This window comes from Pleurodeles waltl, chromosome 5 (assembly GCF_031143425.1).
Source record: "Pleurodeles waltl isolate 20211129_DDA chromosome 5, aPleWal1.hap1.20221129, whole genome shotgun sequence".
Lineage (NCBI taxonomy): Eukaryota > Metazoa > Chordata > Amphibia > Caudata > Salamandridae > Pleurodeles > Pleurodeles waltl.
In genome coordinates this window covers 132,424,390-132,446,693 of record NC_090444.1, presented here as the reverse complement: position 1 = coordinate 132,446,693, position 22,304 = coordinate 132,424,390, and the positions used below count along the sequence as shown (strand labels likewise).

Here is a 22,304-nt window from a genome sequence, read left to right as displayed (position 1 = left end):
TCTGAGGTTGTAGGGTTTTGTCTAGGGTGTGAGTGTGTTCAACACTAAAGTGGCAATTTTGAGCATTCTAATGTATTCTAATGTATGTATTCTCTGCAATCTGGAGGCATCTCCTCGTTTATGTAGGGGCCGCTGTGGCACTGACAGGTTAGGAAATCCAAGCTGCCATAATGTTGTAAACTCTGGAAATATCAGGAAAGGAAACTGAATTAATTTCCAGGGAAGAAGTTCATTCCAATGTAGGACCCAGGACTCACAGCCAGGAAAACAAGATCCAACTGGCCGAGTCACATCCAGAATTCTAGAACATACACCAAGTGAAAACAAATGACATCTATAGAATTCTACATCTAGACATTAGTACCCACATAACACTTGCACATCTTGTTTTATTATTCTACTCTTTCTGCTTACTTTTTTAATTTCTATAGTGAGTGAGTGGTTTTGTTAATTTTCTGGCTTGTTGTTAACACACTTTCATTGGATCTCCTGTCTCTGAACTTTTTTTATTGCACTATGGCCTTGTTCCCTCCTCCTTTCTGGCTCTCATCTTTCTTTTACTTGACTTCGGCCTACTGCTAATTTTAGAGGGAAAAGCTTCCTTTCTTCTGGGTTAGTGGGGTACCTGCCCGTCATCTTAAGGCGTTGTGTGTTCCACACAAGAGAGGCCATTTTGGGTAGTGCATGCTCTATCAATCAATCAATCAATATTTGTAAAGCGCGACTACGCACCTCTGAGGGTCTCAAGGTGCTGGGGGGGGGTGGGGGGAGGAAGAAGGGCCTCATCCGAAGAGCCACGCCTTGAGGTTCTTCCTGAAGATGGTGTGCGACGGACTTTGTCTGAGGTGCAGGGGGAGGTTGTTCTAACTCTTTGCTGCAGTGTAGGTGAAAGATCGTTCTCCGGCAGTGGTTTTGGGGATGATGCGAGAGATGGGCCAGGGCCATCTGGGTGGAGTGGAAGGATCTGGCAGGGGTGTGGAAGGAGACGCAGTGGTTCAGGTAGGCTGGCCCTGTATTGTGTTTGGCCTTGTACATGTGGGTGAGAAGCTTTAAGGTGATTCACTTCTTGACCGGTAGCCAATGGAATCTAGTGGATGTGTTTTCTGGGATTTGCAGACCATCCTTGGACTATTTAGGGATGGCTGCACTGTGCATAGGTCAGAAACTGAAGGTACTTTGAAACCGACACAGCATAGCTTGCTTCATCGGTTTGTTTACATTTTAAATCGCTTTAATGCCACTCCTGCTTCAAACGTTTCTTACCACACTATAGCCTCTGGCTGTTCTGTCTCCCTGTTTTCTGTCTGGTTCACTACTAATTTTAGCAGAAAGAGCTTCCTTTTCTCCCAGGTTTGTGAGGTGCCTGTCTCCCAACTTAGGGCTTTCTTTGGCACTAAAGGGGCCATTTGTGGCAGTGCATGCTGTGACCTATATTCTCTGTCATGTGCAGACCACCCTTGGCCTATTTGGTAAAAGCAATTGCCAGTTTGATTCCCCAGGTTAATAGGGAGTTTATACAGGCTCTCTGTCAATCTCCATTAACCTCTTGGTCGCCAAGAACGTAATGGTTAAGTCCGGTGGTGCGGCGCTGACGTAACCATTACGTCCTGGGACCAGCCCTCGGGGGAAGCGCTAGCGCCCCCCAAAGGGACTCCCCCCACCCCTCCAGGTCAGGGCTGGAAGGGGAATCGCTTCACCTTCCACCCCGACCCCTCCCCTCTCTAATGATGTCAGCATGCGATCACGCGTTGACATCATCAGAGGGGCCTGAAGCGCTGGAAGCAATTTCTTCCAGCGCACCGTTGAAAGAGGAGGTGAGTTTCTCCTCAGGCAGGGGGGGGAGGAGGGTTTGCTAGAAAGGAGGCATCAGGGGAAAGGAAAGGCAGATCAGCCTATGATTTTTAGGCTGTTCTGCCGCAAATGGGGTAGAAGCCAGTGATTGTTTTTTTGTTTTTCTTGTGTGGGGGGTGGCCCCTTGGGCAAGGGTCGTCTCCCCAAATGGGGCAAAGCACTGTTGGACAGTTCTACCCCCCTTGGGGACCGATTGGCCTACTTTGTTTTAGGCTCATATGCCCCCTAGGGGGGCAGAATCCACTTACCACCAGGGATCTTGTGTGTGTGTGTGCTTTGTGTGGTGGGGTGGCCCCTTGGGCAAGGGTTGGCCCCCCAAGGGGGGCAATATATTTTATACAATTTCTGCTCCTCTTGGGGGCAGTTTGGCCTGTGTTTTTTAGGCCCATCTGCCCCCAAGGGGGGCAGAAGCCACCAAGACGCCAGAGATTTTTTTTAAAAAAAAATTCTTTGTTTTTTTTTGTGTTGGGGGGTGCCCACGTTGGGAAGGGTCAACCCCCCCCCCCCCAAGGGGGCAAAGCACTGTTGGGCAGTTCTGCCCCCCATGGGGGCAGATGGGCCTATTATTTTTAGGCCCCTAAGGCGCCAGGGTTTTTTTAGTTTTTTTTGTAGGGGGGGCGGCACCTTGGGCAAAGGATTCAGCACAGTACTGGTGGCCATTTCTGCCCCCCTTGGGGGCAGATCTGCCTAATTGTTTTAGGCCCATCTGGCCACAAGGGAGGCAGACACCACTAGACAACAGGGAATATTTCTAAGTGTTTGGTGGCGGGGTTAGTCAACTGGAGAAGTATTTGCATTTGTGATTATAACAGTTTATTTGTCCTTTTTGATGTAGTTCAAATGTTTTGCTTCCTTTGCTGTGGCTCGTTGTGGTTTTGGCAGTGGTTGACATGCGGTTGCGTAGTTGCATGTTTTAGGTAAGTAAAAACTATTAACTCCAAATGACTATTGTTGCCATGCGTGAATGACATTTTGTAAGTGGTGTACTAAATGCAGGATTGTGTGTGAAACTGTCATTAGATTAGTGCACAATGATATTTGTGTTGTCTTGTGTGTAATTTTCTTTTCTTTTTCTTTTTAGTGGGATACCATGAGGAACAGGGTCAAGACTGATTTGCATATGGCTGGGTCCAAACTGGGGTGGCATGGTGAGCAAAAGAACGATGGATTAAACCCAGATCTATGACTGGGGGTGAGTGTTTGACAATGTTCAGCATTCCGTCCATCACTTGTTGTTTTTTCTTTGTCACCCTAAGTGGGAAGGGTATGCCCAGACGTGGGTCCCGTGCTTCCCATGCCACTGGATTCAAGCTAGCCTGGCTGATGAGGGGTGAAACCCCGAAACCGGTCCCAGGATGCTTGTTTCCAGTCCAGTGAGGACCTGGCTTGGCAGTTCGGGCTGGACTGTTCCCATGAGGAACAGGGTCAAGACTGATTTGCATATGGCTGGGTCCAAACTGGGGTGGCATGGTGAGCAAAAGAACGATGGATTAAACCCAGATCTATGACTGGGGGTGAGTGTTTGACAATGTTCAGCATTCCGTCCATCACTTGTTGTTTTTTCTTTGTCACCCTAAGTGGGAAGGGTATGCCCAGACGTGGGTCCCGTGCTTCCCATGCCACTGGATTCAAGCTAGCCTGGCTGATGAGGGGTAAAACCCCGAAACCGGTCCCAGGATGCTTGTTTCCGGTCCAGTGAGGACCTGGCTTGGCAGTTCGGTCTGGACTGTTCCCATGAGGAACAGGGTCAAGACTGATTTGCATATGGCTGGGTCCAAACTGGGGAGGCATGGTGAGCAAAAGAACGATGGATTAAACCCAGATCTATGACTGGGGGTGAGTGTTTGACAATGTTCAGCATTCCGTCCATCACTTGTTGTTTTTGCTTTGTCGCCCCAGGGTATGCCCAGACGTGGGTCCCGTGCTTCCCATGCCACTGGATTCAAGCTAGCCTGGCTGATGAGGGGTGAAACCCCGAAACCGGTCCCAGGATGCTTGTTTCCGGTCCAGTGAGGACCTGGCTTGACAGTTCGGGCTGGACTGTTCCCATGAGGAACAGGGTCGAGACTGATTTGCATATGGCTGGGTCCAAACTGGGGTGGCATGGTGAGTGAAAGAACGATGGATTAAACCCAGATCTGTGACTGAGGGTGAGTGTTTGACAATGTTCAGCATTCCGTCCATCACTTGTTGTTTTTGCTTTGTCGCCCTAAGTGGGAAGGGTATGCCCAGACGTGGGTCGCGTGCTTCCCATGCCACTGGATTCAAGCTAGCCTGGCTGATGAGGGGTGAAACCCCGAAACCGGTCCCAGGATGCTTGTTTCCGGTCCAGTGAGGACCTGGCTTGGCAGTTCGGGCTGGACTGTTCCCATGAGGAACAGGGTCAAGACTGATTTGCATATGGCTGGGTCCAAACTGGGGTGGCATGGTGAGCAAAAGAACGATGGATTAAACCCAGATCTGTGACTGGGGGTGAGTGTTTGACAATGTTCATCATTCCGTCCATCACTAGTTGTTTTTGCTTTGTCGCCCTAAGTGGGAAGGGTATGCCCAGACGTGGGACCCGTGCTTCCCATGCCACTGGATTCAAGCTAGCCTGGCTGATGAGGGGTGAAACCCCGAAACCGGTCCCAGGATGCTTGTTTCCGGTCCAGTGAGGACCTGGCTTGGCAGTTCGGGCTGGACTGTTCCCATGAAGAACAGGGTCAAGACTGATTTGCATATAGCTGGGTCCAAACTGGGGTGGCATGGTGAGCAAAAGAACGATGGATTAAACCCAGATCTGTGACTGGGGGTGAGTGTTTGACAATGTTCAGCATTCCGTCCATCACTTGTTGTTTTTGCTTTGTCGCCCTAAGTGGGAAGGGTATGCCCAGACGTGGGTCCCGTGCTTCCCATGCCACTGGATTCAAGCTAGCCTGGCTGATGAGGGGTGAAACCCCGAAACCGGTCCCAGGATGCTTGTTTCCGGTCCAGTGAGGACCTGGCTTGACAGTTCGGGCTGGACTGTTCCCATGAGGAAGAGGGTCGAGACTGATTTGCATATGGCTGGGTCCAAACTGGGGTGGCATGGTGAGCGAAAGAACGATGGATTAAACCCAGATCTGTGACTGGGGGTGAGTGTTTGACAATGTTCAGCATTCCGTCCATCACTTGTTGTTTTTGCTTTGTCGCCCTAAGTGGGAAGGGTATGCCCAGACGTGGGTCCCGTGCTTCCCATGCCACTGGATTCAAGCTAGCCTGGCTGATGAGGGGTGAAACCCCGAAACCGGTCCCAGGATGCTTGTTTCCGGTCCAGTGAGGACCTGGCTTGGCAGTTCGGGCTGGACTGTTCCCATGAGGAACAGGGTCAAGACTGATTTGCATATGGCTGGGTCCAAACTGGGGTGGCATGGTGAGCAAAAGAACGATGGATTAAACCCAGATCTGTGACTGGGGGTGAGTGTTTGACAATGTTCAGCATTCCGTCCATCACTTGTTGTTTTTGCTTTGTCGCCCTAAGTGGGAAGGGTATGCCCAGACGTGGGTCCCGTGCTTCCCATGCCACTGGATTCAAACTAGCCTGGCTGATGAGGGGTGAAACCCCGAAACCGGTCCCAGGATGCTTGTTTCCGGTCCAGTGAGGACCTGGCTTGGCAGTTCGGGCTGGACTGTTCCCATGAGGAACAGGGTCAAGACTGATTTGCATATGGCTGGGTCCAAACTGGGGTGGCATGGTGAGCAAAAGAACGATGGATTAAACCCAGATCTGTGACTGGGGGTGAGTGTTTGACAATGGTCAGCATTCCGTCCATCACTTGTTGTTTTTGCTTTGTCGCCCTAAGTGGGAAGGGTATGCCCAGACGTGGGTCCTGTGCTTCCCATGCCACTGGATTCAAGCTAGCCTGGCTGATGAGGGGTGAAACCCCGAAACCGGTCCCAGGATGCTTGTTTCCGGTCCAGTGAGGACCTGGCTTGGCAGTTCGGGCTGGACTGTTCCCATGAGGAACAGGGTCAAGACTGATTTGCATATGGCTGGGTCCAAACTGGGGTGGCATGGTGAGCAAAAGAACGATGGATTAAACCCAGATCTGTGACTGGGGGTGAGTGTTTGACAATGTTCAGCATTCCGTCCATCACTTGTTGTTTTTGCTTTGTCGCCCTAAGTGGGAAGGGTATGCCCAGACGTGGGTCCCGTGCTTCCCATGCCACTGGATTCAAGCTAGCCTGGCTGATGAGGGGTGAAACCCCGAAACCGGTCCCAGGATGCTTGTTTCCGGTCCAGTGAGGACCTGGCTTGGCAGTTCGGGCTGGACTGTTCCCATGAGGAACAGGGTCAAGACTGATTTGCATATAGCTGGGTCCAAACTGGGGTGGCATGGTGAGCAAAAGAACGATGGATTAAACCCAGATCTGTGACTGGGGGTGAGTGTTTGACAATGTTCAGCATTCCGTCCATCACTTGTTGTTTTTGCTTCCCTAGATGACCGCCACACCTGGAACCAAAAACGCAGGTGCCCTTCCCCCAGCAAAAACAGGTAGTTTTGTAATAGATCATTTTGATGTGTCCACATTGTGTTTTGGGGCATTTCCTGATGGGGGCACTAGGCCTACCCACACAAGTGGGGTACCATTTTTATTGGGAGACTTGGGGGAGCGCTGGGTGGAAGGAAATTTGTAGCTCCTCTTAGATTCCAGAACTTTCCATCACCGAAAAGTGCTGGAAAAGTTTTTTTTTTTGTCTAAATGTTGAGGTTTGCAAAAGATTTTGGGTAACAGAACCCAGTGAAAGCCCCACAAGTCACCCCCTTCTGGATTCCCCTAGGTGTCTAGTTTTTAAGAAATGTCCAGGTTTGGTAGGTTTTCCTAGATGCCGGCTGAGCTAGAGGCCAAAATCCACAGATAGGCACTTTGCAAAAAACAGGTCTGTTTTCTCTAGGAAAATGTGATGTGTCCACATTGTGTTTTGGGGCATTTCCTGACGCGGGCACTAGGCCTACTCACACAACTGAGGTACAATTTTTATCAGGAGACTTGGGTGAACGCTGGGTGAGAAGTTTGTGGCTCCTCTCAGTTTCCAGAATTTTCTGTCACCAAAATATGAGGAAAAAGTGTATTTATTTCTACAAATTTTGAGGTTTGCAAAGGATTCTGGGTAACAGAACCTGGTGAGAGCCCCACAAGTCACCCCATTCTAAATTCCCCTAGGTGTCTAGTTTGTAGCAATGTACAGGTTTGGTAGGTTTTCCTAGGTGCTGGCTGAGCTAGAGGCCAAAATCTACAGATAGGCACTTAGAAAAAAACAGGTCAGTTTTCTCTATGAAAATGTGCGGTGTTCACATTGTGTTTTGGGGCATTCCTGTCATGGGCATTAGGCCTACCCACACAAGTGAGGAACAATTTTTATTGGGAAACTTGAGGGAATGCTGGGTGGAAGGAAATTTGTGGCTAATTAGATTCCAGAACTTTACATCACCGAAATGTGAGGAAAACTTGTTTTTTTTGCCAAATTTTGAGATTTGCAAAGGATTCTGGGTAACAGAAGCTGTTGAGAGCCCCACAAGTCACCACATTATGAATTCCCCTACGTGTCTAGTTTTTAGAAATGTCCAGGTTTGGTAGGTTTTCCTAGGTGCCGGCTGAGCTAGAGGCCAAAAGCCACAGCTAAGCACTTTACAAACAACAGGCCGTTTTTTTCTAGGAAAATGTGCTGTGTCCACCTTGTGTTTTGGGGCATTTCCTGTCGCGGGCACTAGGCCTACCCACACAAGTGAGGTACCATTTTTATCGGGTGACTTGGGGGAATGCTGGGTGGAAGGAAATTTGTGGCTCCGCTCAGATCCCAGAACTTTCTTTCATCGAAATGTGAGGGAAAAGTGTTTTGTTGGCCAGATTTTGAGGTTTGCATAGGATTCTGGGTAATAGAACCTGGTGAGAGCGCCACAAGTCACCCCATCTTGGATTCCCATAGGTGTCTGGTTTTCACACATGTACAGGTTTGGTAGGTTTCCCTAGGTGACGGCTGAGCTAGAGGCTAAAATCCGCAGCTAGGCACTTTGCAAAAAACTGCTCTGTTTTTTGGGGAAATGTGATGTGTCCACGTTGTGTTCTGGGGCATTTCCTGTCACGGGCACTAGTCCTAATGTCATTTAAAGTGTGATGTAACACTTGCACAGTGCATCTGACCTACATGCAATTACATTATTTTGGATTACTACAACTTTCACCCTGAATTATAGATGCATCTCATGTTGACAAATTGTTGTTCATTTGATCGAGTTTGAATTACTTATTGTGAATATTTGAGCCTGTCAGGGCATAAGCTGTGCGTGCTGAGCATAGCACATCTTTTAGTTCTAGCCCATTTTAAAAAGGTCATTTTGTCAGGTCAGAATGGCAGTGTAAAATTGCACACAGAGGCTCTGCAATGGCAGGGCTGAGACATGGATAGAGAACTACTCAAGTGGGTGGTGCTTCAGACTCACAAGAAACATTGGGGCATATTTATACTCTGTTTGCGCCGAATTAGCGTCGTTTTTTTCGACACAACTTCAGCGCAAAACTAACGCCATATTTATACTTTGGCGTTAGACGCGTCTAGCGCCAAAGTATGGGCAAATAGCGTCATTTTTTTGCGTGAACGCCTTCCTTGCGTTAATGAGATGCAACGAAGGCGTTCCCGTCTAAAAAAATGACGGCGACGCAAATGCGTCGTATTTATACTCCCGGGCAAAAATCACGCCCGGGAGTGGTCGGGTCAAAATACCCCGCATTTGCGCCACTTTTTAACGCCTGGGTCAGGGTAGGCGTTAAGGGGCCTGTGGGCTCAAAATGAGCCCACAGGTGCCCTCCCCTGCCCCCAGGGACCCCCCCTGCCACCCTTGCCCACCCCAGGAGGACACCCAAGGATGGAGGGACCCATCCCAGGGACATTCAGGTAAGTTCAGGTAAGTATAAATTTTTTTTTTTTTTTTTTTTGGGTGGCATAGGGGGGCCTTATTTGTGCCCCCCTACATGCCACTATGCCCAATGACCATGCCCAGGGGACATAAGTCCCCTGGGCATGGCCATTGGACAAGGGGGCATGACTCCTGTCTTTACTAAGACAGGAGTCATGTAAATGGCGTCTGGGCGTCGTTAAAAATGGCGCAAATCGGGTGGAGGCAATTTTTTGCGTCAACCTGACTTGCACCATTTTTAAGACGCCCTAGCGCCACTTTTCCCAACGCCGGCGCTGCCTGGTGTACGTGGTTTTTTTCCACGCACACCAGGCAGCGCCGGTCTGCTTGCGCCGGCTAACGCCATTCAATAAATACGGCGCCCGCATGGCGCTTCAGAATGACGTTAGCCGGCGCAAAATTTTTTGACGCTAAACTGCGTTAGCGCAGTTTAGCGTCAAAAAGTATAAATACGGGCCATTGAATTTACATGTCCTGGGCAAGTGTAGTGCACTTTGCTAAGGACTAATAAGAAAATTAATTGTGTCAACTGGCAGTGCTTTAAATGGGAATATAGAGGTGCAGTTATTCACTATTTAGAGTGCCTGTTTGCTCCTGAGAAGTGCTGGTACTCTCCTATTACATTTATTGTATCAGTGCTGGGAAGTGAAGGTACTCTCCCTTTCAAATTAAAGAAGTGCAGGTACTCAGTACCAGGGAGTACCTGCACATTTAAAGCATTGCCAACTGGGGTGAAGTCAATGGTATCATGATTTAGGGGAAAGCACAAGCACTTTAGCACTGGTTAGCAGTGGTAAAGCACACAGAGTCCTAAAGCCAGCAAAAACAAGGTCAGGAAAGTGGAAGAGGTGGGCAAAAAGTTGGTGGGGGGAGACATTCCTAAGGTTGTCAGGTCTAATACCTAGTTTAGGTCTGCAAGTGAGTAAGAACACAAGTGTACTAGGCTTTCACTGGCAGGCAGTGTGAAAAAGTAACCTGTGGGGCAACGACCCACACTATAGGGCACAGAGATAATTAGGATTAAGTGAAGAGATGCCTTGCTCAGAGAACGTGCATATAGTTAGTGTGCAAAACAAACCAACATTATTAGTATTACAAATGGAAATACAAAATATGCAGGCCCATATTTATACTCCGTTTGCGCCGAATTTGCGTCGTTTTTTTCGACGCAAATTCGGCGCAAAACGAACGCCATATTTATACTTTGGCGTTAGACGCGTCTAGCGCCAAAGTATGGGCAAATAGCGTCATTTTTTTGCGTGAACGCCTTCCTTGCGTTAATGAGATGCAAGGAAGGCGTTCCCGTCTAAAAAAATGACGGCGACGCAAATGCGTCGTATTTATACTCCCGGGCAAAAATCACGCCCGGGAGTTGGCGGGTCAAAAAACCCCGCATTTGCGCCACTATTTAACGCCTGGGTCAGGGTAGGCGTTAAGGGGCCTGTGGGCTCAAAATGAGCCCACAGGTGCCCTCCCCTGCCCCCAGGGACCCCCCCTGCCACCCCTGCCCACCCCAGGAGGACACCCAAGGATGGAGGGACCCACCCCAGGGACATTCAGGTAAGTTCAAGTAAGTATAATTTTTTATATTTTTTAATTTTTTTTGGGTGGCATAGGGGGGCCTTATTTGTGCCCCCCTACATGCCACTATGCCCAATGACCATGCCCAGGGGACACAAGTCCCCTGGGCATGGCCATTGGGCAAGGGGGCATGACTCCTGTCTTTACTAAGACAGGAGTCATGAAATGCCGTCTGGGCGTCGTAAAAAAATGGCGCAAATCGGGTTGAGGCGATTCTTTTGCCTCAACCTGACTTGCCCCATTTTAAGACGCCCTAACGTCATTTTTTCCCAACGCCGGCGCTGCCTGGTCTACGTGGTTTTTTTCCACGCACACCAGGCAGCGCCGGTCTGCTTGCGCCAGCTAACGCCATTCCATAAATACGGCGCCCGCATGGCGCTTCAGAATGGCGTTAGACGGCGCTAAATTTTTTGACGCTAAACTGCGTTAGCGCAGTTTAGCGTCAAAAAGTATAAATATGGGCCGCAATGCTTCCGCTAAATTCAAGTTACAAATAAGAATTTAATAAAACCACATAAAGTACATACATTTGGTAAAGGGTTCAAAATTCAAACGGAAAATGAAACATGAAAGAAGAACAAATATTCAGTAGTAAAAATAATTCTAATTCAAAATTAATAAAAATCTAGTATAATGTAAAATATTTACAAGAAAAAAGTTAAAAGCATTGCATCAACGTTAAAAGGGAAAATTAAAAAATATTCTAAATGTCACAAAAAAATGAATGATAACATAGCACCTTAAAAATCAATCAATGCTAAACAGAATAATTGAAAATGGAAAACAATGCTAACAGTATTACATTCAGAATTTGAAAAAATAACAAGTGAAAACTAACTTCCATAAATTTTGAGGAAGATATGTCTGGAGACTGTGAACATGCTATGTTCACAAGAATAGTAATCTTGAGTGGGCTACCTGTGTAAAAAAATAGCAATAAAGTCAGAACTACTCGAGGGGGGAGGGGTTATATGAAGTTGCGTCCACGTAAGACTCTAGGGATAGTTTTCCAAGGAGCTCCTGGTTGTCAAAGATACTTAAAATAATGTTTTTCTTCTTTCTGATGTGGCTGATATTTTCAGGACTGTCCCCCTATACAGAAAATGATAGCGCGTTCAGTTCTAGGATCCCAGGTCCCACAGTACTAGTCCTCAGTACCAACAGGTGGGTGTCCACTGCAGGATTCCAGGGTTCCAACACTCCAGTTACCTAGACATGCAGCATAGGTCAGCACCTTCCTCTGAGCAGATCGAACATTTCCTAAGCCAGGGGTTGATATGGTTTCCCTTGGCTTGATGTGCCTTTAGTATAGTTCAGGAGACTGGCAGAGTCCAATTCAAAAAATAGATTTTTCCCAAGGAGAAGACTCAGGCGGTGATTCTAACCGCGGCGGGCGGCGGTCGCCGCCCGCCATGCGGTTACCGCCAAATGACCGCACCGCGGTCACAAGACCGCGGCGGCCATTCTGGCTTTCCCGCTGTGCTGGCGGGCGACCGCCAAAAGGCCGCCCGCCAGCACAGCGGGAAAGACCCAGCAACGATGAAGCCGGCTCCGAATGGAGCCGGCGGAGTTGCTGGAGTGCGACGGGTGCAGTAGCACCCGTCGCGAATTTCAGTGTCTGCTAGGCAGACACTGAAATTCTTTTTGGGGCCCTCTTACGGGGGCCCCTGCAGTGCCCATGCCATTGGCATGGGCACTGCAGGGGCCCCCAGGGGCCCCGCGGCACCCCCTACCGCCATCCTGTTCCTGGCGGGAGACCCGCCAGGAACAGGATGGCGGTAGGGGGTGTCAGAATCCCCATGGCGGCGGAGCGCGCTCCGCCGCCATGGAGGATTCTCAAGGGCAGCGGAAAGTCGGCGGTACACCGCCGACTTTCCGTTTCTGGCCGCGGCTGAACCGCTGCGGTCAGAATGCCCAGCGGTGCACCGCCAGCCTGTTGGCGGTGCTACCGCGGCCATTCGCCCTGGCTGTTTTTACCGCCAGGGTTAGAATGACCACCTCAATGTCTAAGGACTGACAAGTCCCTTAAGCATTTTCTGCCGAGCTGAGATGTAGTCCAATTTCCCTATACTGTTGGACGAAACATATCAAGGACTGGAAATTTACACCCTAAACAAAACACTAACAGTGCTGCGCTAATGTTTTTCAGGGATTGTTTCCAGAACTCCAAACACCACAGATCCCTTTGGGTACAATTTCCTATGGTATTCATCTTGGTAAACTGAAAAGTCCTTCACTAAAATAAAATGTTAGAGATTTCCCTTCAAGAAGGAAAAACAGCATTTATATTAGCTTGTCAATCCTGGAGACAATATCGATTCTCTGGAACCAGCACGTTTGCCCGGCCTCCTTAAATGAAAGGATGTTTGGGTAGACGTGATGTGAATAATGCTTGCAACATTTCTGTTTTTGTTCTCTGAAGTGCTTTGTTCAGGCACTGCCGGCAAATTTTGCCTCGGGCATTAAATAATAGGTCTCACGCTCAAAGAAGGCACGTATGCTGTAGACGTCCTGCCTCCTGCTTATCTGAAAATGGCAAGTGTTATGACTTTTCTCATAGCTCCATAACGGCAGGTAAAATGAAAAAAATGTAGAAAATGTGTTTGTCTCAGAAACAATTGGGGTCAGGTTCAAAATTTGAAATAACCACTTGCCACCACTAGAAGGTTACTGATTTCTGGTTACACTACTACAAGCCTAGCAGTTTATGTTGTGATCAGATAGACATCATTCATAAACAAGCACTGGCAATGCCAATAGAAAGGACTTGTGGATGCACTGTCAATCCAGACCTAAAAATCCATGTACGTTAATGACTGCCTCCTCCAATCTGTGCTGCTTCAAGAGACACATGCCATAAATTATCTAGCTAACTAGCTAGCTAAGACCCTTTAATAGCATTACAATGTGTGTGCCTCTGAAAGTACACGCTCAGGCAGCTGGATAAATAAACAATTTGATCACAGCTGTGTGGATGGCAAGCAATTTTTGTGGAAGCACACAACGTCTTCCCAATCAAAGCATTTACTCCTGGCCCCCAACATGTGGGTGGAGTCAAAGCCCCTCTTCTGGTGGTTCCCACATAATTGTCTGGTGAAGAGCCGTGGTGTCAAGCCAGACCATAAAAAGGGAACATCAATCAATCAATAAAACATCTATTGGGGGGACATAGCCAGCTGAACATGGTACTGGACATGCACTGCTAGAGCTCCGATCCAGCGGCTCCTGTGGACACTGATATCCTGGTGCCTGGATCATGTCTGAGGGTGGCCTGGTGGCTGCTGTGTGGGATTGGAGGGCGATTCCTAGCATCAAGGCCCGGTGACCACAGGGCCTGATACCGAGCTAGGGGATGAGGCTTAAGAAGACTTGGCTTGAAGGGTGAATTGGATGGCTAGCTGCACCAGTGCACTGCCCGCTGATTTTGACCTTGGACAGCTGAGGCTGCAACTCCCTGACACAGTAGCAGACCGAGGTGATTCGGGGGTGATCATGTCTGCGTGGGGGGCTGTGCTAGCCTTCCTGGGGCTGGCCATCGCTGCGGCTCAGGCTTGGCCTCCAAGGAGTTGGGAAACCGGTCTGCTGGGGTGGGGCTGCAGATGGCTGGACTCCTGGGAAGGGTGTGAGTGGACCCTTGTGTAAGAGTGTTTGCATTGTTTAACACTCCGTCCATTATCCTTTTGTGTTGCTAAAGTTGCTCTAAGTGGGAAGGGTATGCCCAGACGTGGGTCCCTTGCTCACTGTGCCACTGGATTTAAGCTAGCCCGGCTGATGAAGGGTGATATCCTGAAACCGGTCCCAGGATGCTTGTTTCTGGTCCAGGGAGGACCTGGTTTGGCAGTTCGGGTTGGACTGTTCCCATGAGGACCAGGGTCAAGACTGATTTGCATATGGCTGGGTCCAAACTGGTGTGGCATAGTGAGCAAAAGAACGATGGTTTGCCCTAAGTGGAAAGGGTATGCTCAGACGTGGGTCCCTTGCTCACTGTGCCACTGGATTCAAGCTAGTCTGGCTGATGAAGGGTGATACCCTGAAACTGGACCCAGGATGCTTGTTTCCGGTCCAGGAAGGACCTGGCTTGGCAGTTCAGGCTGGACTGTTCCCATGAGGAACAGGGTCAAGACTGACTTGCGTATGGCTGGGTCCAAACAGGGGTGGCATGGTGAGCAAAAGAACAATGGATTAAACCCAGATTTCTGACTGGGGTGAGTGTTTGCATTGTTCAACACTCTGCCCATCATCCTTTTGTGTTGCTAAAGTTGCCTTAAGTGGGAAGGGTATGCCCAGACGTGGGTCCCTTGCTCACTGTGCCACTGGATTCAAGCTAGCCTGGCTGATGAAGGGTGATACTCTGAAACCGGTCCCATGATGCTTGTTTCCGGTCCAGGGAGGACCTGGCTTGGCAGTTTGGGCTGGACTGTTCCCATGAGGAACAGGGTCAAGACTGATTTGCATATGGCTGGGTACAAACTGGGGTGGCATGGTGAGCAAAAGAACGATGGATTAAACCCAGATCTGTGACTGGGGGTGAGTGTATGCATTGTTCAACACTCCGTCCATCATCCTTTTGTGTTGCTTCTTCGCATGGACCACAGGCAGTTGGTGGACAGAGTAGGTGAAACGGAATTCACTGTGGCCGAGCTGAAGCCCACAATTTCCGAGTATGACAAAAAGATCTGCTCCATGCAGATGACCATAGAGAAGCTATAAGAAAGAGTGGAAGACATTGAAGGTCGATCTTGACATAATGATGTGAGCGTGGTGGACATACCAGAGAAGGGTGTCGGCCCAAGTGTGGAACTCTTCTTGGAGGATCGGTTGTTAACTGTAGTCATGGATGGCAAGGCATCCAATCTTTTCACAGTGTCCACAGGGTGCCGGTGGTCTGCTTAGACTGGGGCGCCATCCAGCGATATTGTGGCCAGGCTCCTCAACTTTCAGAGATAGATGATGTACTGCAGCAAGCCTGCACACATGAACCATGACAGATAGCCAGAGGAGCGCTAAACTTATGCCCAGACTACACTGAAGCTGTGCAAAACCAAAGGGAAGCAGTCACGACAGTGAAGCAACAATTGAGGAAGTTGAACTTAAAATACGCATTGCATTTTCCAGCCAAATTCCGAGTGATAAGACCAGGAATGCTCATACTTCTTTAACACAGCAGCAGAGGAAGGGGCATGCCTGGAAGGCAAGGGTCATCGGCCTATAGACATGCTTGGAGGACAAAATCATGGGGACTGGAAAAGCCCTAAACTGAGATACATGTTGAGACACAAATTCAAGGCAGCTCCTAACTAAAGACCAATTGGAAACCGAGGGGGTAAAAGTGGTAGTAAAATTGCAACAGTGCTGCTGTCTGGTTGCCAGAAATAGATGGGTGGAATCAGTGCAGTCTTGGGGGACTTAGAGCAGGAATACAGAGACTATATAGAAGACAGAGACAATGTGGATCTCACAGTGGTGACTCCAATTATGGCAGATATATTAGGATGAGGGGCGGTGGAATCTGCAAGCTGGTTAAGAGATGATCAGGGGGCTGTTTATCAGACCGTGAGGAGACCTCTGGGTCTCAGAGAACTGGTATACTAAAAGTCCAGGAGGCTGCAACCCCTGCCACAAAGTCAACTACTTCCCTGGATATGAAAAACATTTTCTACAAATGTTGAGGCGACAGACATCTTAGGCATTGAGGGATGGGTAGTTTTGAGCCTGCAGCATGAGGTGTTTGGGTGGGGTGGTCAAGTTGGGAGAAAGGGGCATTTTGAGGCATGTTGGTCCAGGTGTAGATTGAAGCTCGGGGAGGTTGGGAAATTAATGGTTGAGACGTGTGACATGTAGGCCAGCACCTAACCAGACCTTAAAAGTCCTCTCCTGGAAAGTGAATGGACTTTGAAACAAGCTAAAGAGGGGTGTAGTGAGGAAATGCTTCCTTAGACATGACCCTGTTAGTATCCAATAGCAGGAAACACACTTATTGGGTAATAATTGTGGATTCCTTAGTCTGGGTAGGTACACATTGGAGAAGGAATCCTGGCCCGCAGGTCTCTTCCGCTGGAAGTCTCCAAGACGTGGGTTAATAAGACTGGATGCCAGGTGGCAGTACAGGAGCAATGATATGGGGAGGACCTGGTGTTAGGATCTTGGTATTTTCTGCCAGGCTTGAAACTGAGGGTCTAGAGCTTCTGGAGTCCTGGATAGCAAACACCCTGGAGGCACTTGAAGATCATTGGGGGGAACCTTAACCTGACTCTGCCAGGGGACCTAGATAGAGTGACGATGTCTGGAGAGAAACTGAGAGTAGACGCATGCTTATTCAACTTCATAAAGGCACTGGGGTTGGTGGACCTCTGCCAGGATGAACATCTGGGGTAGGGTCAATACTCATATGTGGCCAACGCCCTGCGGTCATTGTCCAGACTGGACTATCTCTTGGTAACTTGTCACCAAATGGGTGGGGTCAGCCACACAACCTTTCTCCCATGTGAGATATCAGATCATTCACACTTTGACAGAACCATACAGATGGGCATACCAGTCCTGAGGGAGAATTGGTGACTGGATGCCTGGGAATTGACAGACAGAGATACTTGAGGGATGATCACAGCTATCACAAATCTGTAGTTTGAAGAAAATATTGGGACGGTCAAGTCTGAGATAGAATTGTGGGACGCGTACAAAACATTGACTGGAGGGCAGTTAATTGCCCAGCTCATGGGCAAGAAAAAGAGAGATGAGGAAAGCAGGGAGCTCGAGGAGTAGCTGCTGGAATGGGAGAGGGACTATTACACCTCTCTCTCCAGGGAGCTGGCCCAGGGAATTGAAGCAGTGAGTATACAGCCTTTTTGCACCAGGAAGCCCGAGCTCGCTTCTGAGGGATGCAGGGTAGACTATATAAAGTAGGCAATAAGACAAGAAAACTCCTGGCCTCTTTGACTGAAAAACAAGAAGGGCAGAGATGGATATGAGGAATCAAAAGGGGAATGTCAGTGCTGAAGGATGGTCCCACCGAGATTGAGCAGGCATTCGCCACCTACCTGAAAGTCTGTTACAGGGCCCGCACTGACAATAAATGAGAAGGCCTCGGTGGGTTTGTCAGTGACATCCCGACCCCCAGACTTGGGACTGAATAGATATTTTTGTTGAAAGCGGACATTACTGAGGGAAAAGATAGCTGAGGCTATAATCCAACTGCACAATTGCAAAACTCCGGGCCTCAATGACTTACCCCCAGAATTATTTAAATATGTGAAGTCCAGATTAGTAGAGTATCTGCTTAAATTGTTCTAATGGGCCTGGAAACTGAGCAGGCTTCCAAAAGTCGTCAGGGGTGTGACAACTGTTTTAATACATAAGGTGGGGAAGGCACCTGGGCCCATATTTATACTTTTTGATGCAAACCAGCGCCAGCTAACGCCATTCCAACGCACCAGGCGGGTGCCTTATTTATGGATTGACGTTAGCTGGCGCTGCGGGGTGGTTAGACAAAAAAAAATGACTCTAGCCGGGCAGCGCAGGCGTGGCATGGCCATTGGGCACAGTGGCATGTAGGGGGGCCCAAGTTAGGCTCCCCTATGCCACTTAAAAAAAATATACTTACCTCTACTTACCTGTATTTACCTGGGATGGGTCCTCCCATCCATGGGTGTCCTCCAGGGGTGGGTGAGGGTGGCAGGGGTTGCCCTGGGGGCAGGGAAGGGCACCAGTGGACTGCTTCTGTGGTCAGAGACCATGGAAATGAGCCCACAGGTCCCTTAACGCCTGCCCTGACACAGGCGTTAAAAAACGGTGCAAATCAGGCTAGGTGCCATTTTTTAAGGCCAGCCCCCTCCTGTGCGTCATAATGACATGGGAGTATAAATAAGGCGCACAGGCCTTAAAGTCATTTTTGGGACGGGAACGCCTACCTTGCATGTCATTAACGCAAGGTGGTTTCCCATATCCAGAAAATGACGCACACTGCTGAATTTTGACGTTTGCGGGGTCGGGCATCAAAGTATAAATATGGTGTTAGGTTTGTGCCGAATTTGCATCAAAAATGTTGACGCAAATTTGGCGCAAACAGAGTATAAGTATGCCCCCTGATGTCTGTGCCACCGACAGTCCGATTTCATAGCTAAACCTGGAAATGAAGATATTAGGGAAAGTCCTGATGAGTCATTAGGTGCAGGTGGTGGATTCCCTAGTGGCTCTGGACCAGTCTGGCGTTTTGTCCCTCAGGGCTACAAGGCATAACCTGAGACGGATGATGCGATGTCTGGCTTGTTGCAATAGAATGGGCAAGCCAGTGGCCCTCTTGGTCATGGATGCCGAGAAGGCATTTGATTCTTTGGAAAGTCTCTACATGCTGGCCGTCCATAGAAAGATAGGTTTTAGTCTGAATTTCCTGTCTTGGGTCTGGCTACTGTACAGGGATCCTGTGACCAGGGTCTGAGTTAATGGGGTGTTCTCATGAGAATTTGGGCTGTCCAGGGGCACAAGGCAGGGGTGTCCTCTGTTCCCCCCTGATTATTGCACTGGCACTAAAGTTGTTGTGGCTTGAATCTACACAGACACACTGATCTGTGGCCGCTGATGGGAACCGGGGTGGGGAGATGTCATCTCGTTGTACGCAGATGATATCCTGCTATACCTAGAAGACCCACAGCACTCTATAATGAAAATCTTATGCATTTTAGACATTTTTGTATCCTACGCTGGGATTTGTATCAATTGGCACAAATCAGTGGCCTTTCTCCTGGTGACTTGCAATCTGAGTCGGGCATGGGAACACCCTTTCAGATGGGAGACTCAGGTTTTCCTATACCTAGGAACCTTTATGACACTAGACCGAAATGTATTTCTCCAAGAAAGCCTGCTGAGGATCCTGGAGGTGTATTGGAGTGATGTGAAAAGGTGGAGGAGACTCCCACTCTCTCTACTGGGACGTGCGGCTCTTAAAAAAATTATCTACCTGTCCAGATTTTTGCATGTTCTCCAAAACATCCCTTTTATTGTCCTGGATAAATTTTTTCGAACTGTGGATGAGATAACGAGGGTGCTGTTGTGGGAAGTGGGGGCACCCAGAATTGCCCTATTACTCTTGACTAGATACCTCTCAGATGGGAGAATTTCCATCCCACATCTCTGTCTTTATTATTGGGCCACACAGCTGCTGTTGATAAATGATTGGGCCTTTTTGATGCAACATGAACCGTCCCTGTTGACACACAGGAAAGCAGTGGCACCAGAATGTTATGTCCGGAGATTATATGGAGGGAAAGGGTTGGCCCCCCTACATTTGGTGACAGCGGTGGTGGTGAAGACATGGAAACGGGTGACTCAGGCTGTAGGATGGCAGGGTAAGCTGATACTGGATACGACTATGTGGGACTCAGACCTTTTGAGTGACTTGCGGAGGGCTATAGGAAATGAGACCTGCTTGGAATCTCCAAAGTAGGAAATGTCTGTAAAGATGAAGAGCTGATCAAATTTGCTGACTTAAAGGTGGAATACGAATTGCCAGGGAGTCAATTCCTGAGATATCAGCGACTGAGATATATCAGAGGGAGATGTGAGACTCTCAAAGCAGAAGTGGCAGAGGAATCCCTGCTGGGATGTAGGGTGCTGGGCACTCCCCTGACCAGCCATTCGGTATCTTAAATTGAATCTGCTTCATAATAGCCATTCACCACTTGACATGCTGTGGGAGAAATGGGAGAGGGATCCGGGTAGGAAGATGATGACTGGGGGATGGCGTGCAGATACCCAAGGGAGGTTGTGACCAGGGCAGGATTTTGGTTAATTCAATTGAAGCTTTTTCACAGGAAGTACTATACAAGGACCTGGCTATTTCGGATGGGGAGAGCGGCTGACAACTGCTGTATGCGGGGCTGTCAGAAGAAGGGCACCCCAATTTATACCATTTGGGAATGCCCGGGAGGCAGAGCATTCTGGGATAGAATGGGCAATAGACTGTAGGATGTGTAAGATTTTAGAGTGCAGCTCACTCCTCAATTAATCACCCTGGGTATATGAGGGTGAAACAATCCCTAGATCGCTACGCCTTGCTCTTCAGTAATGTGGCCCTGATGGTGGTGTGAAGAGACCTAGTTAAATACTGGGGGCAAAGGTGCTGCTGACCCTGCGGGAGCGGGACAAAGGGACGGGCTGGTACATGGGGGCAGAGAAGTTGGTGTATCGGGCAAGGGGCTGTCTGTGTAAAGTTGACAAAATATAGGGTCTATGGATGGCAGCAAGAGATGACAGGATGAGGGTGCAGAAGAGGATAAATGTAGCAACAAATAGGAGCATGAGAGTCTCCCAACGAGATGAGCACTTGAGTGGGGTAAGAAAATGGTACGCACTGTAGCGCCACAGGATGCGGCCCATCCTGGGAATAATACGGGGGGAGCAGGTATTTTTGAATGTGTTCTGGCCATATGCCTCTTACAGCTGGGAAAGGTTTGTTCTGTAGTTTAGCCATTTACCTAACTTAATACAAATATATATATTTTTTAAAGAAAATTGTAAAACATTTATTTTACCTGACATAAAACGTGTATTATGACCTTAAAAACAAATTACCATAAAAACAACAATTCACATTCATAAAAAACAACATCTCTTCAGCAATTAAAATGACGACCAAGCATTTAATGAAGCAGACAGCCATACATTTAATCATCAAACGTATCCCTGGCTTTAACACTCGTCGAGGTATCATGTTTACAAGTAGTGAAGCTGCCATTTCTCAGTAAAAGCAAAAAAAGATTTAAATTGGGCAGGTCTATAAAAAGTGCAAAAAAGGTGAAGTCCGTCAATGTGCATCAATGTCAGAATCGAGCGATGGTCCCTTTTGTACAGGACATCATAAAATTGACAATGCAACCTGAGCCTATTTAATAGACAACATTCATATGTATCAGGGACCAGTTGTAAATATGGCTCCATACACTCACTTTCGTTTAATATCAGGCAATATCTAACTGGTGGCTTCTATATTTCCAAAGTCTGCAAGACTGGTCCTCCATTGGACTAAAGTGTTCTCCAGCCAGGATTTATCTTTCTCATCTGTTAACCTCAGTGTCTTGAATGATTCATGGTACTCATGATGTTTGTTTGAACCTCAAAATTCAGGCAATGCTTTATGATTTCACAGTTCAGCCGCGTTCCTTTGCCTGGGCAGGTGTCACTTGCACATGGCCTGCCCTGTCATGATTGGCCTCCACCCGCAAGTTTGTAAGTCAACATAAGAACAGGAAATATTCAAAGGGAAAATTAAATGTTTTCAGGTCAATGTAACCACAAATTGAAATGTTCTCTCTTTAGTTTCAGTTCGAATACATTCCTGCCTTGACTCTCATTTCGTTTTTTTGACTTAAGACAATCTATCCAAGTCAGGAAACATGTTTGTAATTTGCAGTGATCAGTCCTTTAGAACACTACAATGAAATCTGATTGTGGTGATCGTCATCTTTAGCATACCTTACCTGAGTCTCTGTTGGATTCTGTGTGGATGCAAATAGCTCCATTTCTCCATCTTCCCCTTTTGGCACAGCAAGGGTACAATTTGTTTCCATGTAAAAATGCTCTTGCCCACCAATATGTATCTCTCCTAGCAATAAAAAAAGACAACAGCGAAAACATTTGAAGAGGGGGTTGTGAACTTACTTATGCATTGAAGGAATGACAAACAAGTTTTAAAAAGTTCTGGAGTTCAGTAACTCACAGCAGCGCAGCCAGTGGCCATTTATTCCATAATGTGCAAGTTTGGAGTCCCCTTTGCAGCAAAGTGACTACACATTCAGGGGGATTGGGGCATGACCCCAGCACCAACACCTGACCATAGAGTTGGCAGGACTTTGGCCAGTGTGAAGTTATGGATAGGTAGGTAGGGTTTCCACTGAAATGCCATTTTTGTTTTGATTAACAACTTTGGCGAATCTGCATGAA

At 48.2% G+C, this 22,304-nt stretch overlaps 1 protein-coding gene across 1 annotated transcript in view; it reads right to left on the bottom strand.

The window, feature by feature from the left end:
- The window catches only part of XDH (xanthine dehydrogenase), a 411,630-nt gene that overhangs the window by 145,859 nt on the left and 243,467 nt on the right, over window positions 1-22,304 (bottom strand). Inside the window, exon 22 of the mRNA XM_069233805.1 lies at window positions 21,842-21,966. Within this exon, the coding sequence (XP_069089906.1) occupies window positions 21,842-21,966 (125 nt within the window). The remainder of the gene's footprint in view (window positions 1-21,841; window positions 21,967-22,304) is intronic.